The 24022-nt window shown below is 33.9% G+C and overlaps 1 protein-coding gene across 15 annotated transcripts in view; it reads left to right on the top strand.

Moving 5' to 3' along the window:
* The window catches only part of FRY (FRY microtubule binding protein), a 195884-nt gene that overhangs the window by 112118 nt on the left and 59744 nt on the right, over nt 1–24022 (top strand). For all 15 annotated transcript variants that reach the window (XM_039323584.1, XM_039323583.1, XM_039323576.1 and 12 more), the window contains 15 exons: nt 2915–3018; nt 3499–3607; nt 4071–4157; nt 5071–5242; nt 6240–6372; nt 6850–6957; nt 10580–10835; nt 11477–11659; nt 14669–14755; nt 15753–16012; nt 16782–16971; nt 19023–19147; nt 20471–20528; nt 21911–22002; nt 22239–22411. In XM_039323584.1, coding sequence (XP_039179518.1) covers nt 2915–3018; nt 3499–3607; nt 4071–4157; nt 5071–5242; nt 6240–6372; nt 6850–6957; nt 10580–10835; nt 11477–11659; nt 14669–14755; nt 15753–16012; nt 16782–16971; nt 19023–19147; nt 20471–20528; nt 21911–22002; nt 22239–22411 — 2137 coding nt within the window. The remainder of the gene's footprint in view (nt 1–2914; nt 3019–3498; nt 3608–4070; nt 4158–5070; nt 5243–6239; nt 6373–6849; nt 6958–10579; nt 10836–11476; nt 11660–14668; nt 14756–15752; nt 16013–16781; nt 16972–19022; nt 19148–20470; nt 20529–21910; nt 22003–22238; nt 22412–24022) is intronic.

The raw sequence follows: 24022 nt of genomic DNA, 5'->3' as shown, positions 1-24022 counted from the left end.
GTCATATAAGGTGACTGGTGAGTTTTTAACTCACTCTTCCTCCTTTTATATCATAAATATTTATATGCTGTTTGGATGGCTAAGCTTTCCAGCTTTATTAACTGAAATACGGCTTTTAATGACAAATAGATTTATGATTGGTGAGAACCAAAATTTAACAGCCAGGTTTATTATCTTTTTATGCTTAACTAGATAAAACACCATTGCTTAAAAACTGTCAGTTGCTTTAAATAATAACTTTTTCCTATTTTGAAACCTTGCTACCAATTCTTTTGTGTCCTATTGCATAAATACTATCTGAATTATATTTAAAAAACTATTTACTGAAAAGTTGAGCATTTCTGTGGTGTTTCTACAAAGGATGGTTGGTTATAAAGCTATATAGTTGCATTGTTTTTAATTAGCAAAATGTACAGGAGACAATCAAGCAACCTAACAGATCCTTAGCAGAACTTCTATGGTGTCATAGAATATGTATTGAATCACAGAGTTAAAGAACTGTTTAAGCCTCAGTTCCAGTTCCTGCTCAATGCAGGAATCCAAATGAAAGCATCCCCCAACAGATGGTTTTATATCATCTGCTTAAATGCATCCAGTGAAGGAGAACCCAGATTCAGGATAACTGGTTGAACATAACTGCAATGAAACCTTCTCTGAAATGGAATCCATATTCTCTCCTGCATCCATGAAAGAGCATTCTAGAGCATCCATGAAAGAGTAAGAACACGTTTTGACCTTGTATTTCAACCAGTATTTTACTAGTATATTACTTCTCCAACTTCTCTTCTGAAAATTAAACATGCTCAGTTCTTTCATTTTTCATCATACAACTTTGTTCATTGTTGCCCTTCTCCAAACCTTTTCCAGTTTCTCCTTTTTCAAGTAAGTTATCTGGGCACACTTAGGGTGAAGTCTGATTAATCCATCTATCATAGTTGCATATAATAGTATCCAGTGCTTTTTTTCTAAAAAAAAAAAAAAAAAAGGTGCCGGAACTCACACACATCATATAACCCGCCTTGCCTACCCTATAAGGTTCCATCCAAAAAAGGTGCTGGAACTCCATTCTGGGCATTCTATGAGAAAAAAAGCCCTGATAGTATCATAATATGATAGGAAAAGGATACAGATCTTAATATACTGCAATATATGATTCTCTTATGCATTTTACTAAATCATATGGTTCACTGAAATGCAATTATCTGAGTTCATACAATACATTAGGCTATAAACCTTGGTTTACAAATAACAATTGCTAGGTTCGTAGATCATATACTAAAACAAAATCAAACACATTTCATTATGATTTAGCAAGTTTAATAAACCCAACCTGTGTAATTCTCAAGCTCAAGTTATTTTTTGTTGGCTTATTGACAGTACACTCATATTTCATGACCATTGAGATTTGCATTTTATAATGTTAATGTTATAAAACTATATAAAAATATTGTAAAACATAAATATATAAAAGCTGACAGATTGAATAAATTACTTTGCAAAAGGTAGGTCCCATTTTCTTTGTTAAAAGCATTTCAATTAAATATGCAGTAAATAATAGAGTTTCTTTTACCTGTCATTTTAAAGTGATGTTTTGGATGTTAACATTGACTTTTATGTAAAAGTCATATACCAGTTATATGCTTGAAATATGAATATTCACATCTTGCCATATTTTTTTTTTAAAAAATCTGTCTTAAAGTCAATTTGCTCATCTGGCTTTAAAAGGACACTCCAGATGAAAATGTTGTGTTTGTGTAGCAGATTATTTGGCTTCTGTCACACTTTAGAGTTACAATAGATGCTAGAATTTGATGACAAAACAAAGCTAAAGACATAGCTATCCATTCAAAACTTAAAAGTCATCACCAATAAGAATATTTCTGATTCCAAAGGCTGAGAAGTCTTCTGCACTGTTAAGACATGTTCAACTTACACATTGCTACAGTGAAAAAAAAGTGTTCTTTCTCAAACTGTTGAATTCAAGCACATATTTCAAGCTAGAAACATCATAATTTTAAATATATTAAATGTTTGTCCTCTATTTCACTCTTTTACAGAGACAGATCTCCATGCATTACTTTTATCAAATCTAATTGATATGAAAGTAGCACATTTGTTTATTTTTTATGTTGTATTGCTATCTTTCCCTCTGTCTAGGGAAATGATAATAGCATTATTTTACTTATCATCCAATTTTTAGCAGTTCTCCGAGTTTACCATTTATAGGGTGCAGCCTTATAATTTGTCAGCATTCATAATATTACTTTTTTTCATTATGTTTCTCCTTGTACTCAAACATTTACAGCATTAGCTTCAGTTTAGTTTTCAAGATTTTATTCATATTATATAATATATATTATAATAATATATACATATACATACATACATACATATATACATACATACATATATATATATATATATATATAATAATAATCCCTTCATTCTGTACTATACATTTTGATGCTTTAATTCATTAGCTTCACCTTTTCTTTCCTGCATGTATCTTCCTCATCCACACTCCATAAAATTACTTCATTCAGATCTGTTACATACTTCTCATTTTCTCAATTCCATAAAAATGCGGCATGCTGTATCTAATTTTCTCTCTGTAATATCATTACTTAGCTCATATTGTTCACTCCATGAGAACATAGCCCAAATACTTTGCCTCTCCTATCATACTTGGCATAAAGTCTGCTATGTATTTTTTTCCCTTTTCTTGCAGCAACCCAAACAAGGCAATAATCCATATTTTGTAGATTTGTCAGTCTTAATAGTTGTCATATATCCATTACAAATAAAATGCCCTTTTTCAGGTTCCATGAATAAAAATGTAGGTTTCTTAAGATTTAGCAGCCATGTGAAATATAAACCAAGATTACAGTATATTCATGTTGCTGTTGTTTTTTAGAACAAAGATCCAAAAATGGCTCGAGTTGCACTGGAATCTCTCTACAGACTATTATGGGTTTATATGATTAGAATTAAATGTGAAAGCAATACAACTACCCAAAGGTATAGTTATATATTCATACTTAATTTCAATGTAATTTTTTTCATATAGTGAGCAAATCACCAAAGCTACCTTCAGAGTAATCCAGGGGTATAATTAGTGCCATATAATGCAAAGGAAGAGATAAAATATCCGAGTTACATTTTGATATATATCCTCAGCATATTTGTAGGTTAAAGTTTGATAAATATACATTTACATTATGAAATTATCCTTTCATTTAACCACATTTGCTGTGCCGTCAGTATTACAGTATATTCCTGATACAGGGAGTCTCTTTTTGTCTCAATTTTAACAAATCTTAGAATGCACTAGGCAGAAAGACATGCTGTCTTTTAATCTGGAACAAAAAAATTTGTCCATTATTAGTATTTTTCCTGTAGGATTTTTCTAAACTATTTCTGAAAGTTTGATTAAGGTAGCATAAAGCTATATTGAAAGAAATGAATTTGTCACAATGTTTTTTTTTTTTAATTTTACAGTCGGCTTATAACAATCATCACAAACCTTTTTCCAAAAGGTTCCCGAGGTGTGGTACCACGAGACATGCCTCTGAACATTTTTGTGAAAATTATACAGTTTATTGCACAGGTTTGAAAAACTTTTATTTTTTTAAGCAATAGAATGTTTTATTGATAAGTTTTACATTGTGTTTCCTCTACTTTTCATGTCTGAGTTTTGTCTCTTTAGTTATAACATGCTTAAATAGTCAGTTTCAGCTTTCAGTTGGACGTATTATAGAATATTCTCACACTGAAAACTACACTAAATTCTGGTAATGGATTGAATACGTCTCAATTATGCCATCTCATATCTGTCAGGATGAAGTATTTAAGTTCTACATGGGATACAGTTGTCTTCTTATTCTGCTTTACAATTTCCTAGATTTCCTAAATCTCCATTGTTTATGTAGAAAGTCTTGTTATAAATGAGGTTTTGTTAAAATAAGTTAGAATTCTATGTTGATTTAGAACTCTGATCATTCACTCAGATTTACACTAGAGATGCAACAAATGTTATTATATTTTCATGTGCAATATATATTTTGCTACAGGAACGTTTGGATTTTGCAATGAAAGAAATCATTTTTGATTTTCTTTATGTTGGAAAGCCAGCAAAAGCATTTAGTCTAAATCCAGAGGTAAGGTATCATTATTAATATATTTTTTTCAGATTTAAAAAAGTATAATATGTCTTTAAGAGAAAAGCAAAGACAGTGGGTCAGTGTTATCTAGTGCTCTTTGTTCTGGCATAAGGGATCAACTCTCATCTGTATCATTCATCAGGTCCTTAATTGCGATTTCACATTACCTAAGCACATGTTTTTACAGTGCTCTACATACATGGAACAATTCTATTTAATTTGTAGAAATTTATTTATGAAATTTATATGGCTCCCCATCATAAACAGATAATTTTGGATGGCTAACAACACATACCAATAAAAACAATTAGAATACAATTAAAAGTGGATATAATAAATAACAAAATACAAAAACTGAGGAATTTCACACATTATTCTTAATTACATACTTGCCTATATGTGTTTGATATCTCCTCAACCCTAATACCTAAGGGAGCAGCCAGGTTTTTGCAATCTTCCAGAAAACAAACAGGATTGGGGCTGTCCATGAGAGACTGTTCCATAGTTGTGTTGAGAAAAGTAAGGAAGATAGAAAAAAAAACTTGGGAAAAAGCAACACTTTGGCCTATTTGCTAATTGTATCATATTTTTAAATATTATACAAATATTCTATATCTATTATACTTCTACTTTCTTGATTAGCTAGTTGGAAACCTAAAATTACTGACTTGACACCCCACAATTTCACAAAGCCTTTTCCATGTTACTGTACTCTTATCAGTACTCTTTAATTTCCACTGGAATCTAAATTCATGTACGGAACATGTCCTTTGGAAAGTTCTGGAGATACTGCACTGATCTCCAGCTATTTTCAGTGTAATCTCTTCAGGTCAGGTGAAAATAAAGAATGCATCAGTGCTAACCACATAATTGTTATTTTGCTTTCATCATCCATCCATCAAATTTGCAGAGAATGAATATTGGTCTGAGAGCTTTCTTGGTTATTGCGGATAGTTTGCAGCAAAAAGATGGGGAACCTCCAATGCCTGTTACTGGAGCCGTACTGCCTTCAGGAAACACGCTACGAGTGAAGAAAATTTACTTGAGCAAAACTCTCACAGAGGAGGAAGCTAAAATGATAGGCAAGTATCAGACATGTCTTCTGCATGTTCACAAATGTGTATGACAACTTGACTCAAATTTCACCCACATTGCTGGCCCTGAGAGTTCATTTCACTGTTGAACTGAGTATATCCAAATGCTTCTTTTGGAGAATGCAGCTTGAGGGAAGTTGAATCACAGTTTGGTTGCCTGGGGATAATTTCTAGTTGCCAGTAGCAACTAAAAATTATGCAAATGTTGTATAACCCATTTATTATGGTGTACTGTTTATTTTTTTGTATTACATTTTTCCAGAATTTAACTCTGGCAGAATAGGACTAGTAATTATTAATCTATATAATCAAAATAGAAATCACATGGAATAACTGTTAATAATCTGATATTCACATGATTAATATTAAGTTATAACTACTGGAAAAAAATAAAGCAGTGTTATAAAAGAAAGATTTCTCAATGGACATTTGTTAGACTAGTTGTAATGTCAGTCCTTTGCTTGTATATGTCTTGAATGTAAATACAAGAAAAGGATAGTTGTAAATCCATTATTTCATTAGAACATGCTGATAAAAATTCCAGAGTTTTAGGGATATGGCATTATTAAAGAGATGATCCTGGATCAGCACATTGATTCAATACTGCTGCTAAAAATGTTTTCCTATTTAGAGTTGATTGAACAATCAGTTGAGACAACTAGTCCTAAAAGCCCTCAAAAGACCTATGCTGATTCATATAATACAAAGCAAAGCAATGTTTCTATAAAAATCTTATATGATTCTATTCTGAGTTTTATTAAAAAAAAATGCTTATAAGAGGTTAACAACTGTTTGTTCTAAATTTAAACATCTGCCACTATGTCACAATGTGTTTAGCTTATAAGTTAATGGTATTGATTCTATCCTAAATGCCATAGTTTGTTAATCAATTGTTAATTATAACACCTAAAATGTACACGTTCACATTTTTTTCTGAAAGTTTAGATTTACCTTTTTAGGGATCTTCCATTGTATATTTTTCTAGGCATGTCAATGTATTATTCACAAGTAAGAAAAGCTGTAGACAACATACTGCGACATCTTGATAAAGAAGTTGGGCGGTGCATGATGCTCACAAATATACAAATGTTAAACAAAGAACCTGAAGATATGATCACGTAAGTCTTAAATGGTAATTGATTATTGAACTGGATTTATAATAACTAATTCTTTTAAAAAAGCAAATCCTTATCTATAAAGGGAGACCTCTGGGAGTTGAAGTCCACACATCTTCAAGTTGCCAAGTTTGAGAAACACTGATGTAGACAATAAATTCCAGAATTGTGGTTAATCATAGCCTTTCTTTACAATCCTTTAAAAACAATATGGAGTTAGCATTTCCTCTGTGATCCCACAAAATTACTTTTTTTCATCATAGCTCTTATTTTGCACAAGATCTTCCCAAGTTAGACCTTAGCAATAGAAAAGTACCACAATGCTTATGCTGTGTAAGGCTGTATTGATTTATAAATAATTAGCTTAATTTTGGGGAGAATGCTTAATAAGATAAATGTATATCATTTTGCTATTATTTATATATTTGTTTCTTCTGTCTGATATTAAAAAGTGATTAATAAATTTCATATTCTTTTCAGAGGTGAAAGAAAACCAAAAATTGATCTTTTTAGGACTTGTGTTGCTGCTATTCCACGACTCCTTCCTGATGGAATGTCTAAATTAGAGTTGATTGACTTGCTATCAAGGTAAAGTGTGTACATATTAAAGAATTTTTAGAGGGAAAAATGTCATTGCTGATCAATTTGTGAAACTATAATAGGATTCTGTAGCATCTTGGAAGAAGCATTGGAACACGTTTTCCTGAGAAAAGATGCAGCTGCTCTAAGGGATTATGAACAGTGAGCAATCAGCTTAGGCTTCTGTGTGAAAATAACAAAACACACAATCTTCCAATAATTTTTTTTATTCATCCTTACTGATTAACCTACAATCAGTAGGGCCTGTAGTGACCCTACAAGTGTAACAATAATTGGTTTAAACCCGAGATTTTAATATTAGTCAATGTACATGGCTTTTGGTAGCCAAGTAAAATTACTGCTAAATTTAACACATAGAATTAAACCCATCAAACAGATTTCAAACATCTACCCATATAAATCTGCCAGTTTAAGGTTCAGATCACCCTCTTATCTATCTGTGCCACCATTCCCTGATTTTCTTGTTTGCTTTGGGCTTGGAAAGTAATAATTGCAAATAATGTCAAGAATCTAGCAGGCCCCAGGATTGATGGTGGGCTGCATTTGCCTTAGTTTTGAAGGTCAGCTGAAATGCATACTTATTTATTGCTATTATTGTATACATTTTGAATAACTTCAGTGTGTTGGTTTTTTAAAACATTGTTAAATTAAGATGTTTGCTTAAGAATAAACTGTGTTCCTCTTGAACATTGTGATTTTGACTTCCTACTATCCTTTTTTGTACCTCAAAAATTAGCATTTCAATAGAGATTTTATAGTGCTAGTCACAGTTAAATATTAAACACCCTATGTATAGTATCTGCACCTTTTGAAAGGGTGCCATGATGCGAGTGCCACCCTCTGTGTTCTTGCATGTGACTCAGGTACAAAAGTGGATGTCAATATGTATGTGTCATAATTTGCCATCCCCTTTGTATATAAACAGCTGAAGAAAAATCTAAGGCATGTGTCAAATGTCAAATCAGTTACTCCAGTTCATTCCAAATTCTCATTGTGATATCACATTACACAGCTACAGGACAAGATACAAACACTATTCTTTCTTTTAAATATTCTTGCTGGAATAAACTTGAACTATGAACCAGATAACAAATACTGCCATTATTATTTATATACAAACTACCAACCATTGCTATTCAGAGTTTCTCTTCCTAACTCATTTTGTATCAACCTCATTTAGTTTATTTGAGTAAAATAAAGCTAGTATGCAAATTCAGTTTTTTTTATTAGTCTTCTTCCAGTATCTGCCTTCACATGCATCTTGCTTCCTTTTTCTAGAATTGGGAAGCTCTGGTTTTGTTCTATTTCATAAGTGTCAAATATCCTGCAGTGTCTGCATTCAGACACTCTGTGACAGTTTTAGTATATGATATTATAAAAAGAGTACTAGATATCAAACTAGGACTTGTTTAATAAAATGCTGAGCTTTCATCAGCCAGCACTGCCGACATCATCAGAGCATAGAAACAAGTCAATGGGAGTTTCCTTTTATAACACCGGCCGGTTTTGTGCACGGCTCTTGGACCTAGTCATCGGTCCATCTGATGTCTCTAATTGTTTAATTCTTGAAAGGCATGTACTCGCTGTTCCCTTGATGGTTTTTAAAGCCGCAGTTCCCTTATCCACTTTCTTTTCTCCAATCCCCTCCTTTGTGCACCCCCCACTGTCCGTCATTGCACCACTAATTTCTAGGGCTGTTCCTCCCCTCTCTTTCATTTTACCCATTGCTTTCTTTATATGCATCCCATCATCCAGATTTGTTGTTCCTTCCTCCCCCTCTTTTTTGGTCGTTTCCCTCACCTGCCCATGGCTATCTGCTGTAATCTCAATGATTTTTAGAGTCGCTGCTCCCCCTCCTCCTTTTCCCCAACCGTTGATTCGTTCGTGTGTTTCCAACCACCCCATTGTGTTACATGCTTTCGCTCATTGCCCAGCACACCAAACGCTGAGAACGTGGGAAAAACAATGCCAAGATTCCCAACGAAAGCAACTCATTCACCCTTTACAGGATCAGAGGGATATAGCAATAGAAAAAACAGGGGGCCCCCCTTTGGGAGTCTGTACGCAAGCAAGAGAGCCAATTAAGGGTGGAGTAGAATTCAATGCACATCTTGCAGAGAATTTGGTGATGCAAGCGCAAGGATCATGGACGAAGGAAGATCGGAATGAATGGCGGGAAGGAGGCTCTCAACATGCCTTGGGGCATCCCCTGAGAGGGGCAACGTCCTCCAATAGAAGAGTGGAGGCAGGAACAGACATGCCAGAGCCTTCCTGGACAAACATTCAGACCCGTTTGATGGACCATCTCGGAAACACTCACGTACACGTAGGAGCAGACTTTATTGGATACACATCCTGCCAACAGCCCTCCAGGGAAAGAACGGTTGTGCTTTGGGGTAGAAACAAGGAGAGGGAATGTATTGCAGTTGCGACTTGAGCCTGCTTAACGCCCCTAGTTGGGGGGGGGCTGCAAGGCAAAAGAGATTATAAAAAGTAGAACTGCAGTATAGCAGTCAAAATGCCAAGGTGTAATCAATAAGACCGGTCTGTCTGAAAAACTTTCTGCATATACTCCCTTGACTCAGCTGACAAAGAGGGAAGGAGAGCCGGTGGCCTGGTGGTTAATACACTGCCTAGCATGTAGACTGCCCTGGTTCGAATCCCATAAAGGGTGTAACTAGCTGAAGAGGACAAATATATATAAATATAAAGTTAGTAAGCCATTTTTAAAGAAATTGAGGACATCATCCTTGCTCCGTTTGGAGCTAGAAATGAAATGTTTTCTGGCTTTTCAGTCTACAGTATTGTAATCTCCTAATACGGAGCAGGTTATCTAGAACTTTCCAGATATCCTGAATTTTAACTCTGATCAACAGAATGGCCAAAAAGCAAGGAACTGTATGAATTAGAGTAGAGAACATATGACAGGCATCATGTTGTTTATATTCAAAAGTTAAAACAAGTATAAAAATACTACTTTGTACCCTCCTATTCATTTCATACTGGAGATTAGGGGAGAAAATTATAGTTTAGATAGTTTAGGTATCTTTGTAAAATTAAAGTTTCAAAACTAATCAGAACTTAGTTGTAATAGACTGTAAAAAATGGAGCAAATATTAATACTTTTTAAAACTAAGCTTGAATAGTAGCTTTCTTGAAAGCCTGCTTGTTATGAAGATGAATTAGTAACCTATATAACTAACTTGGTAATTTTGAAATCAGAATATTAAAAATATTGTATGTGTCTTGAGTGTTACTATGCTGTTTTGTTTTGAAAATAAAAATATCATCTATCTTAATTATACTTGAATTAAAATAAGATTAATTTTACGATATTATTATTTGCATTGTATTTTATTTCAAAATTAATTACTTTCTGATATGTTATTTCAAGAAAAGTTTAACATATAAACTTATTCAAATCTGCTCAGAAACAAATTCTGTTATATGTTGTTATTATTAGAGATACTAAAACTATACTGACTGAGAATAAATTTATAACATTAATGGTTAGTAGCTCTATATGACTACCTATTACAAATAGATACTATGATTATTTTTGCTATAGAAGTTGCCCATAATTTGTCATTTCACATTTTTTTTTACATAGGCTTTCTATACATATGGATGATGAACTTCGGCACATTGCTCAAAATTCACTTCAAGGCCTACTAGTTGATTTTGTGGATTGGAGAGAGGACGTTCTTTTTGGTTTCACAAATTTTTTGTTGCGTGAAGTGAATGATGTGCATAATAGTCTCCTGGACACATCTTTAAAATTATTGTTACAGTTGCTAACACAATGGAAGCTTACAATACACACTTCTGGGAAGACCAGTGATCAGACAAAAGTCAGATCTTCAGAGGTAAGATTCTAAAAGTAAAGATAACGCTGCCTTTCAAATCTGTCCCACTGTGATAGGTTATTCTACATATTCTGAAATTGATTTCGTTGGATAGTATCCCTATAAGAGTAATTATTTTGTAGAAGAAGAATTAGCCAGATTAGATGAAGTACATGATTTGGCCATTTATGTAATTCAAACTTATATTAAAATTTAAGAAATGTGGATGATGGGCTTTGAATATTGAGTATTTTCTCATGTCATAGACTTGCTTTAAAGATGTCTGAGATTCTCTTTTTGTGCTAATTGCAATTTTAAATAGTAGCAGGAAACAGATACCATTTTTTTGTTGTGAAAATCCAATTATGGCTGAAATCAAATGTCAGACAGTTAATGTTACTTACACATACTGTGTACCACAGGGTAATCAATTCAAAATCTTTATTACAGTCAAAAACCAGCATAACACAGGGTAATGCTTTTGAAGAATAAGAATGAAAAATAGTTATTATTCCAGTGAATAGGGAGATATACAAGTCAATGCCTTTTTGTTTCTGTTTCAAATTTTACAGTTCAAATTATATATTTTTCTATATTAGAACAATCTAAAGACTAAAACTTGAAACATATTTGGATGAGTTAATAAATGCTTTATATTGCAGCTGATAGCAAATGGATCCAGTCAAAGGACCCAGACTGAACGAAGTTCTTATTCAAATGTACTGCATGCTGTTGAAGGTTTTGCACTGGTATTACTCTGCAGTTTCCAAGTTGCCACACGTAAATTGGCAGTTTTGATTCTCAGAGAGGTCCGTGCTTTATTTCTTGCACTAGGACAAGCAGAGGTATGGCTTTCTTTCCTGTGTCATGACTTTGAATTTTCCCCAACAATGTAATTTTGCTATATTAGTTTGGACTGAAGTTTAATTCAAGTTTGTTTAAAAGTTAATCCCTACCAAGAGTGATAACCAATAAATTTTGCTTTTAGGTTCCTCTACTTTTCATTCCTCTGTTGTGGATGTGAGAGTTAGTGAGCTAAGTGCCAAATCAGCTATGACAGCAAAAGATATGTGATTTATATTTAGAGTTCTAAAAGTATAAATTATAGCTATAGAAGGTTTAAATTAGGACCACCTGGCAGGGCAAGAAGGTTAGTTATTTCTTTATGCATCACATTTCTGATCAAGATTCATTTCTTAAAAGCTGCTATTTAACCCCAGCAGAGAAAATATGCAGGGACCATATGGATATCAATTCCACGGGGAATCTGAATATTGCATTTTAAGTTAGTTTAATTTTAATCATTTATTTATGATTAAAGAAGAAAACATATTGAATAGCACATCAGAGAACGTTAAAACCTATTATAAAAAACCAAGAAATTTCCTGAGCTCTTTACATTAAAGTATTGAGGTTTCCAAACTAAAATGAGTATCTGATAACAAAAATAATGGCAAGAAATATTACAAATTTTCCAGAAATATCTGTCAGTTAAGATACCTTCTGAGTTACAAGAAGATGACTTAGGAGATGGGTTGTTAGGTCAACTTGCTATTGTGAAGAAGAGGCAACATACAGGAGGGGGTGTTTTTGTCTCTTATTTATAAGTTGGAGCAGAGTCTATTTTTGCAGAGATGTTATTAAAGCTACCTTTGAACAGTGAAAATACCAAAACTATACTGCAGGCTTTTTAATAGATTTTATTCCTTATATGAGAAGGCCTTTTTCAATCTTAATAAGGGACTACACAAGTTTAAAGGTGATTTGCTCACTGCTTGAAATCATCTCTCTTGCTTCCCATTGTCTATTTTACCCAGCTAATATTTTTTTCAGGCCCAGAAATAGTGTAATATTGATTTTTGAACTGAGTTGGTTTTGGGGAAGGGGCATTGGTATTAAGACAGTTTACTTATATTAAGACCAAGTCACCAACTGTCCCTTCCTGATATGAGATGCTGCAAAAAAATATTTCTTTATACATCGCAGTTAATATTTTTATAACATACGACATCAGGAAAACCCAGGTGGCAGTGTGGTCTTAATACAATAGAGCAGGCTTTTCAACCAGTGGTACGGGTACCACCTGTGGTACATTGGCACCTGGCAGGTGGTACGCGACCATCCTAGAAAAGTGGTAATGGGGGAGGGGAATAAGCTGAACCAGTGGCAGCACCGCACAAGCCTGAGCGAGAGATGGCTGGAGCTGCAAGGCTGTCAGGGCTCAGTGGAAGTGCCAGAACCAGCACTTCTTCGGGGCTGTCAGGGCTCAGCGGAAGCACCAGGATCAATGCTAGGCTCCAACTGTAGCTCGGCCCTGATTCTGGTACTTATGCTGAGCCCTGAAGAAGCACCAATCAACTGGAAAGCAGCACTGATCCTGATGCTTCTGCTGAGCCCAGAAGAAGTGCCGATAAGCTGGAATGTTGCAGCATCTCCAGGGTCTTGTAATTTACATTCCGATGCTTGGCAACTTATTCATATTTATGACCGTCAGTGTCCCAAGGTCATGTGAAGTGACCAAAACCTGCTGCAACCACCCAGCAGATGGGGGAAATAAAAACCAAACACCCCCCACCCCACCTCTGCTGCCAATCCTCAACAGAAATGCTCACAACAATGAAAACCTCAGACAGGAGGAAGAGCATGGGCGGGCGGGCGGGCAGGTGTCTTGCTCGGCTGTGCCTAGGGGGCATTTTTTTCAGTGCCATTGTAACTTCGAACAGTCACTAAGTGAACTGCTGTAAGTCGAGGACTACCTGTACTTTATCACTTTTTCCTTTTTTTTTTTTGAGTCATCAAGTTTTTGACACCTTGCTAGGTGACTGGTGGTATTTGGATGTTGCCATATCCTAAAAGTGGTGCAATGGGTGAAAAGGTTGAAAAGCCCTGTAATAGAGCAGTATTTCTCAACTTTTGCAATCTAAGCTATAGGAACATCAACTCCCACTGGTTGGGGAATCATGATAGTTGAATTCAAACTATTCTAAAGTTGCCAAGGTTGAGAAACACCAGAATAGAGGTTACTGATTCCTATTTGTCAACTATAAGATCATAGAGATTGTATTCCTAATTTGTTACCCTACATTAATTGTTAAAGAAAGCTGAAAATAGTCTGTCTTCATGCCATTGGAGTGTCTTAGGAAAAAGGAATTTACTTTTTCAGACCATTAGGTTATATTGACTTAAGTCATATAGAATTTTCTGGTAAACACGGAATATCACATTGCTGTGATTATGGTATTAATTGGTGCCATATTTATAAAGCTGTTGAAACTTCTGAAAGGGAGTATTTTAACAGATTTGATTAAGACATCACATCACATGAGATTTAGTATGTAATTACTGGGTATGGTATCTCTTTTACTTTTATCACTTGCAGAGACATGAATAAAATTCAACAAACAAGGTAGGGCAGTTTATTTCTTTCCTTCCCAACATTACTGGAATAGCTGGAATTCATAAGGAAAAGCTTCAGTTTCTGCCAAAGGAATGTTTTGTAGCTGCTTATAATGTAATTCCAAATGCTCTGGGAAAGTAGAGATAAACTTCACTACTGCATTCTTTTTAGAGAATACATGCATAAATATAAATATGTGCTTGCTAAAACTGTAAATAAAGTGATAGTGTTTTGCCCTAAAATAAGTGTTTACTTACTTTTGATAATTTGATGATTCTTATTAATATAATTTGTGTCACTTTTTTTCTGTATGAGATTAAGATTATTCATCTTTTACCTTACAAAATGCCCTCCCATCGAGTATATGTGGGTGTGGGTGTTTCCACATCAGAGGGAGAGAGAGAGAGAAAATTCATAATTTCCACACAATTAATTATTGCTACCTTCATGTGTACAGGATGATGATAGACCTATGATTGATGTTATGGACCAGCTAAGTTCTTCTATTCTAGAAAGTTTTATTCATGTGGCAGTTTCTGACTCAGTAAGTAATTTCTCATCATTAACAATATATATGCGCCAAATAAATATTGTAGCTTGCAATTATTATTGTATAGATTTTTCAATTTTAGCAGAAAATCAAACATCTAATAGCAATTTTAACTACAGGTATTTCTTGATTTACAATCAGTTGTTTAATGATCATTTTATGATTTGAAATAAGCCATTTTCAACTGATTCTTGAAGTTATGATTATTGCACCACCACCTCTGCAATCTCTGATTACATTTTAAGCTCTTGGTAACTGGTTTGCAATTATAACCAATGCTTTGGCTCTTAGCCACATGACTATGATGGGAATTTTTGCTGTTTTCTGGCAAAAAAACTCCACCCCATTGAACATGCTGGATTTACTTAATGACCACATGATTCACTTAACAGCAATGATGATTTGCTATGACCATTAAACATTTTGTAAAATCAAATCCAGTCATATGGTGCCTTGACTTATGACCACAACTTATGACCAAAATTCCAGGCTCCATTGTGGTCGTAAGACAAGGGTTGTCTGTATCAGCCCATCCAGAGATTTCCATAGAACCAGATTCAGCTCCGTTATCTACTAGGTTTATCCTGCTAATTTAATGCACTTCATCTTCCCATTAGAACAGACTTTCTGCTAGTTGGATTTAATATAAATGAACCAACCTTGAGTAAGTGAACCAAGTAAATGAACTAAGAAACATTCCTCGAATGAATTTTGATAAAGACAAACTGTTCTGCATGTGAATGTTGAATAAACAGATGCAATAAACAGAACATTTGGTTACTTAAATAAAAAATATGTAAATAAACCAGGAATGGAATGCTGAATCAGCAAAATGTAGTGTCAATTCTATATATGTTAGAGAATCCATCCCAGTAGAGAAGAGCCTTGTCATCAGACATGAGGCCTGGATATCTGGCAGAGCTTTGTATCAAAGAAAATATGAAACATAGATGATTTTCTGAGATATCATTCTTTTTATTTCTTTTCGCAGACAGCATTACCATTAACACACAATGTGGATTTGCAATGGCTGGTAGAATGGAATGCAGTACTTGTTAATAGCCATTATGATGTAAAAAGCCCTTCCCATGTCTGGATATTTGCACAGTCAGTCAAAGATCCTTGGGTTCTCTGCCTTTTCAGTTTTCTTAGGCAAGAGAACTTACCGAAGCATTGTCCTACAGCTCTTAGCTATGCTTGGCCTTATGCATTTACAAGGCTACAGCTAGTGATGCCTTTGGTTGATCCAAAGTAAGTTTTATTAATGTTACATTGCTAACCTGTTTTTAAACTTAGATTTATTTATTTATTTTTCACATTTTTGAACCGCCTATTTCTCTCAGAAGAGAGAGGTATGTTTGATTACTTTTTAAAGAATAAGTCTAACAAGTCAAGCATATATGAGAATTATGTATTTGTAAACATTAATTATATTTTAAGAAGTCTGCATGATCTATTTAAAGTATTGTAGCTGGACTTCAAGCACTTGTTTTAATATTCTTTGCATCACCTGGTCTCTTAATCTTTTGGTTTTACCTGTAGGTGAATTCGAGTATTGACGTGTCATAGATTGAGTTACAAATTTAAAATGAACAATTTAAAAAACCAAACTGAAGAATGTTCTGTTGCTATACCCACTATTATGTACTTTGAAAAATGTCTTTTATAAATCAGGTCTATATAAAATGCTAAGCCAAGTTATTTGTTTTGTGTTATGCTTAGTGTGTTATGGCTCATTCAATAAAGTGTGGCTCAGTGATATGAGGCTAATTACTGAGTTAGATGATATGTCTATCTTGTTTACTATTAACCAGGTGTTACTCTATAACATTTCAGAATGAAACATCTAGTTTGCTGTTGATTCAATCTTTTAAATGAATTTCATTTTATAACTGGGTTGAACTCAAAGTCTTAATTTCCTTCTCTTTTTCCTAATCTTATTGGTATTGTAATAACTATAGAGCAAAATTATATTTAATATTTGATTTTAAAAAATATTTATTTTAAATAATATTTCTAGTAGTCCCATGAATGCGAAGAAAACAAATACACCCAGCACTGGGGATCATTATGTAACTTTGTGGAGAAACTATCTGATTCTCTGCTTTGGAGTAGCTAAACCCAGCATTATGAGTCCTGGACATCTGCGTGTTTCGACACCAGAGATCATGGCTACTACGCCTGATGGTACTATTAGCTATGACAATAAGGTAATTCCATATTTCAGTAAATGAATTTACAATGTAACTAAAATGTTTATAGTTAGTATACAGTTTTGTACAATGCCCCCAAAGAGTTCTTATAATATGCTGTTACCTGTAGATTTTCAAGAGGTGTTGCAATTAATGTATAAAGTAAATTTGTAATTACTAATCTGTTGCTAGGATATAGTTTTGGAAAAGAGGAATTAAAGAAGAACATAGTTTGATTTTTATTTTATTAGATTTGGAAAGCCACCCATCCCCCAAATGATGCCTGAACAAGATCACTCATTACAGTATAAATTGCTGTATTAAAAAAAAACATTTATGGTTCAACAAACAACCTAACTCTAGGTTTGGGAGCAAAGCCAGGTTTTCAAAGATTTGTGGAACCCTTGTAGGGCGGGAGTCAAAAGTCACTTTTGTCATCCGGTTTTGATCATTTCTTTCTTCAAAATAAATAGCCCCAAGCTGTGTTGTTCTTACACTATGGCAGTATGGGTATCATAAAATGTATATTGATTGATCTTTATCTAACTCATTATTAATGTAAAAGGTTCAGGTAACCATCTTGGTATTCCTTTTTATTTTGAGTGGTAATCCTTTTGCTTTATTTCAAGTGGGTAATTCTTTAGCTTCATGGTTTAAGTAAAAACTATCATAAAGTTTTAAGTATTATTAGTTTTGTGTTGTAGCTAGAAACTCACTATTCCAGTAGCATTGCCAACAAAATTGTGCTAATATAGATATTTTTTATTCTGGTATCATGGTCACAAAGACAAATGCAAAGGTATTTATTTTTGTTGCTGCTGCTCTAAAATGCTTGGATAGTGTTATACTATGGAAAGAAAGAGTGTAACAGACTGAATGGACTCACGACTGTTCCCAGCAATAATCCACAGGTCATGTTAATACCATGATCCTTCTCACATACCTTCAAATATTTTGCTTAGTTCATCATTATTTCCTTGGCCAATGTATTGTTTTTATCTATCTATTCAGTTTTGGAATTCTGTTTCAGTCTATTGTTACCAGTTCAGGATTGATGCAAGATATTAAAATTGGAAAACAAACAAAAAATGAATGGGCTGATCTTTCCCTGTTTAACCTCCTAGTGCTTTGTAAGCCATTTTGCTAGCAGGAGAGAAGTATGAAAATATAATTCCATGTGCTTTTAGGATTACATTTTCCCCAATTACATTTCTGTCTTTGGAATGCACTAGTTTTAGATGCTTGACCTTTGGTCAAAGTGGTATGTTTCTTTTCAGAATAAGCATTTGAGGTCAAGTGAGAGATAAGAGATGAAAGAGATAAATCTCTGATAATCATTTCTGAAATAATGAACAGGGTTTTGGAATGTCTCCATTGTTATATTGGGGTAAAGAACTTTAAATATTCCCAAGTGTGCAGGCCTTTCTGTTAGAAATTCTTGTTTTGCCACCAATTCACACAATGTTTATTCTCCCCTTCTTCAGCAGATAATAAAGAATGTAGTTGCAGGGAATAGAGGGGACCCAGAAATGTATTTTCTGTATTAGGGATTTATAAATAGATTTATAATTAAGAGATTAAAGCGAAAACATTCAGTAGTCTTGAGGAAAATAAAATTGAGTCCTCTGCATAGTGTTATCTCTGCTCTCTTCTATCGTCAGGAAAAATGTCCAAACTCCATAGATGATGCATGAGGATGAGTTACGAAAATCTTGTTTTCAATTGAGAATGAAACTATATTATACCAAGTTCCACATATCATTCAGAAATGTCTTTCCAATCTCATTCTTGCAAAGATACAGTGATATCAAAGAAGAGTAAATCAGATCATATATGTTAAAAAGAAAAGTACATGTTACAGTTTTGCTGCTGAACTACCTTTAAACATTGCTTTAAACATGCAATTTATATTGCTTATTTTATTTTCTTGGCTATTTTGAACCTAATCCTCCCTTGCAAAATGTGCCTTTTAAAAATTCATTAGAACATAACTATGCATACTTTATTAGCTTTATTTTTTAATATTTTTAATGACCATATCCATTAAAATTATTTTCATTTTATTTTAGGCTATAGGAACTCCTTCTGTTGGTATGTTATTAAAACAGCTAGTGCCTTTGATGAGACTTGAAAGCATAGAAATCACTGAATCACTTGTGCTAGGCTTTGGAAGAACCAATGCTCTTGTTTTCAGGTATTTGTATGGCATGAGTTGTTCATGGTCCAGATTTGTTTTAGTGTTAAATGTAATAAGATATACTATAATTGGAACACTGAATTAAATAGAAGACAGCTTCAAACTGTGTAACCATCTTGATAATAAATTTTGAAACATTAATACATGAGGCATTTTATTTACTAAATAACCTATAATATGCAGAACACTAAAAACAGTAAAATTGTTTTATCTGCTGCGAACTCCATGTAGGCGTCAAGAAGGGCATCCGGGCAGTAAACACTCACAGCTCCACCCAGTCACCCCGACTCTACTCTGAATTAAGGGACTATAGGGTCATTAAAAAAAACAAATATAATTAATATTTCCATTACTTTTTCTTAGCTATTTTGCCATTTATTATATGTTTGCAGTAGCTTCAAATATTTCAAACTATAGGAGGGTAGCTGAATTTCAAGAATGACATGGAAAAGAGTGATCTGGATAACTTTTCTATATTGGATTTACAAAAGACACTTGTTAATATTTTGAGGAATTTTGTGAGAATGAACAAAGAAAAAGTGAAAATAAATCTTCTACATTATTTGAGTGAATTAAAGAAAATGAAGGAATATACAGTGAATATATGGGTTTATTTGAGCAAGGTAAAATTAGATCTAGTTATCTCTGGTAACACTTGATGGATTTAAGCTAATATTAGGACTGAATGATGAAACTTCGTGAATTTGTTTAGAGAATAAGAGATACGATATGGGAAGAAGAGATAATTTGTTATATTTAGGAGAAAATAATAAGTTACTAAAATTGTTTCTTTTTGTGATAAAGGGAAAGTCACTTCTTTATATATTTCTTTTCTTTTTCTTTATTATACTCTGATTTTTCTTTTTCTATTTCTCTTTTTTCTTTTTTCTTTCTTTTCTGCAATATTTTTCTTTTCAGTTTCTATTATTCTTTGCCTTAGTTGCAACTACTGTATAAACTTTAATTTATAGGCTCAGATTCCTCAATGACAGTGTTTAACTTGAGTTTGTTAACCTCATCTATTAGATGTTTCAATTTTCACCACCTATAACTGCACTTCCAGGAGATCTGTATCAGAAATTCCACTCTACAATTAAAGCAGAGTATTCCTGTTTTTAAAATCTTAAATCATTTTAATATGCCTTCAATATATATACCATTACAAGATTATCAATCTGTTTTTGTGGAAATATTCAAGAATTCACTGTCTCTTCTGACCATTCACCAAAAAATTAAACATACATTTGAAGAAGGCACATATACACTCATATATATTACAACTGTAGTTTATTTGAAAAATATTTTTAATTTTTAATTTAGGGAATTAGTGGAAGAACTTCACCCTCTAATGAAGGAAGCATTAGAGAGAAGACCAGAGGTTAGTAATATAGTTGTAAATATATAACAGATGGTAAATAGGACTGAAGTTAATTAATCTATTTTGGACAAATGGTATTAAATAAATTGATATTTATAAAATTTCATATTTTAAAGATAAAAAATATGAGGGTAATAATCAGTAAAAAAACAGAATATTTGCAACATACAGCATTTAATTTGTCACAATGAAAGTGTTGCTACAATGAAGAAAGAAATAATATCTTTGAAAAATATTACTGATTTGAAATTTAGAAATCTGTAGTGATCAGACAGTGCTGGGAGATCTGTTGACTCTTAGGGATGTCTGATTTTCAATTGTTTGACAACAGAAAGTATGTGTGAAGACATGCAGTGGTTGGATTGCCCACATATCTCCTGTCCCTTTATCCCTCTTCCTTAAAACTGTACAAACCAACTCTTTATAGAGTTTAGCTTTAGCACTATGTGTGGCAGCATAGAAGTCAGAAAGAGAAAGGGAAAAGAAGAATACTGAAAAAGCAGGCAAAACCTTGGCAGATACAGTGGGGTAGATTTAACCACAGTGAGCAGCAGCTGCTGCAGGATACCTGAGAAAACATTGACTAGGCCTTTTAAATGGCTTAGCTGTTGGCAAATAGTTCAGATACTGGCAGTTCAAAGGCCTATCACAGCCCATTGAAAGGCATCAGTAGCCTCCTAGGAGCAACCACTTAGGATAGTGAGGGCGAACCTTTTAGAGACCGAGTGCCCAAACTGCAACCCAAACCCATTTATGTATTGTCAGGTGCCTGGTGGGTGTGGCCTATTGGGTGGGTGTGGCCCATTGGGTGGGCATGGCTGTGGTGGTAACGGCAGATTGGGACTAAAAAGTTCAATCAATTAATTCCAACTTTGCGAGATTTTTTTTTCCCATGAGAAGTTGAAATTGATTGATTGAACCTCTTTTTTTTTTTGCACACGCCGGCGGAGGCCTAAAGCGAAAAGGTTTTATAAAACCCAGCTGAAGGCCTAGGACTGGGGCGACAGCGTGCGTGCCTACAGAGAGGGCTCTGCGTGCCACCTGTGGCATGCGTGCCATAGGTTCACCACCATGGACTTAGGACATTAACAGTTTCTACATTAGTGTTTTCTCTCCTGGACCATAACTGACACTTTATTTCCTCTTGTATAAATCTACACAAATTTGTTTAGTAGCCAGAAAGATTTTATAGAAGCTCTCCAATTGGTGTGCCACTGCTAGTTCTTTGGAGAACTATCTTCAGTATTAAAAAGTTCAGACCTTTTAAAAATTGCTGGATAGCTTTAAAAAAGATTGTGAACTCCTATTCAGCTAAGTTTTTTTTAAGACCAACATGCAGAGAGTAGATATAACTAATATTGCCCTAATTTTCTGCAATACAGAATAAGAAACGTCGTGAGCGCAGAGATCTCTTACGATTACAGCTGTTGCGAATTTTTGAATTACTTGCTGATGCTGGTGTGATAAGTGATAGGTAAGATACTGCTTTTCAAATAGAAGAAAACCCTAAGATGGTGCCAATTATTTGTCTGATCACAGTCATTTCTTGAATCTTGTTAAAATAGCTTTTTCCTACATAGTTGCTATACAGTTTTCTTTTTAATTCTTGATAGCAATTTTGACTGTTATACTGTAAATTCTAGTCTGTCATGCACACTTGTGGTTTCCTCTGGATGATTCCTTAATCCATACTGTTTTCCTTTGTTACAGTACAAATGGTGCCTTGGAGCGAGATACCCTAGCGCTGGGAGCCTTGTTCTTAGAATATGTCGACCTAACGCGCATGTTATTGGAAGCTGAAAATGATAAAGAAGTTGAGATTCTCAAGGACATGAGAGCCCATTTTAGTGCAATGCTTGCTAACTTGATTCAGTGTGTTCCAGGTATGGTAATGCAATAATTATATAAAGTACAGAATCATTAAGTTGAAAAAAGAGGTTAGTGGTTGACAAAAGCATGATAAGGACTGCTGGGTAAAGAAAGAATAAATGTTCCATATGCAGGTAGTCCTTGATTTATGACCACAATTGAGCCTAAATTTTCAGTTGCCAAGTGAGACAGTTGTTAAGTGAATTTTGTCCCATGTTACAACCTTTCTGGCCATAGTTGTTAAGTGAATCATTGCACTTGTTAAGTTAGTAATACGGTTGCAAAGTGAATATGGCTTCCCTATTGACTTTGATTGACAGAAGGTCACAAAAGGTGATCACATAACCCCAGGACACGGCAGCTATCATTAATACGAGTCAGTTTCTAAGTGTTTGAATTTTGCTCATGGGGATGCTACAATGGCTGTAATTTGAAAAACTGTCATAAGTCAATTTTTTCAGTGCCATTTTAACTTTGAACGATCACTAAATGAACTGTTGTATGTCAAGGACTACCTGTAGTTGGTGGGGAGAGGGGAAAGAAGGCACTAAGTAGAAGTACAATTTATATAAATCTAAATTGTACAATTTCTAAAGTTGTAATCATGTAAGAAATTATGGCAAAAGTAATAGCTTTTGAATTTATTATATTATATACAAATTCCATGAGTTATATCTGATGTAAGAAATGTTATCTTGAATTCCTTATTTATCAACAGTGTATTTGTGAGTTGGTCACTGTGTAATTATCATTGTCAGTATTTGATTCATTTCATTTCTATCTGATTTCCAATGACAACCCATCCCCTGTGTGAATCTATATTGTGTTAACTACTTGAGATAAATGTTTTAATTATTTAATATCAATCTATTGTATCCTATCTTTCCTCTGGGAACCGAACAGAATGCACATAGGGATGCAAAACACAACCTTGGTTGGGCTGAAACAATCTAAACAGCCCCAAATATGTGGATTTTCCATATTGAAGTCCAGTTTTTGAACTGAGTTGACCCGAGTCCATAAATAACATGTGCTAAATTAAATGCATACATCTTTATCATAATGCTTACTAATAAATGGATAAGAAAAAATGCAAAAAATAAATAGCAAATAATGAAGAAAAGGTGGACTACATGCAATCCTATGAAACATGCCTTATCTGTCAAATTATTTTTTGTGTTTCTCATCCTAATGATATTGTGGACATATACCATAAGGATTGTGGATTTAGTACTCATACGAACTGTTATAAGTCAGTATTGTCTGGGCTACATGAGTCCGATTATTTGCTTTTGAGTTTGGTCTTTTTTCAGTGAATGAACTTGAAAGTCTACTTCACAGTTTTTGGTTTTTAAAAAAACACTGTCAAATATGTTTAATATATATGTGTACGTTTTAGTGTTATGGATGCATTGACAAACAATTAGTGAAGTTATCATTTGATACCTATTCATATTGATTTCTAATTTGCATAGGGAACTTGAAATACAGGGTTCCTTTGATTGTATTTTTGTAGTTGAAACTCAGTAATGATTGTGGTTATTGTAGGAATAGCCAGGGAACGATTAGTTTTCATCTGCAGAAAACTAGCATCCATAAAGTAGAGTGATCATTAATTTTCCTTA

The sequence above is a fragment of the Crotalus tigris genome, unplaced genomic scaffold, assembly GCF_016545835.1.
Source record: "Crotalus tigris isolate CLP2741 ecotype Arizona unplaced genomic scaffold, ASM1654583v1 scf7180000024280.1573445, whole genome shotgun sequence".
Classification (NCBI taxonomy): domain Eukaryota; kingdom Metazoa; phylum Chordata; class Lepidosauria; order Squamata; family Viperidae; genus Crotalus; species Crotalus tigris.
This window is presented reverse-complemented; position numbering and strand designations above follow the sequence as displayed.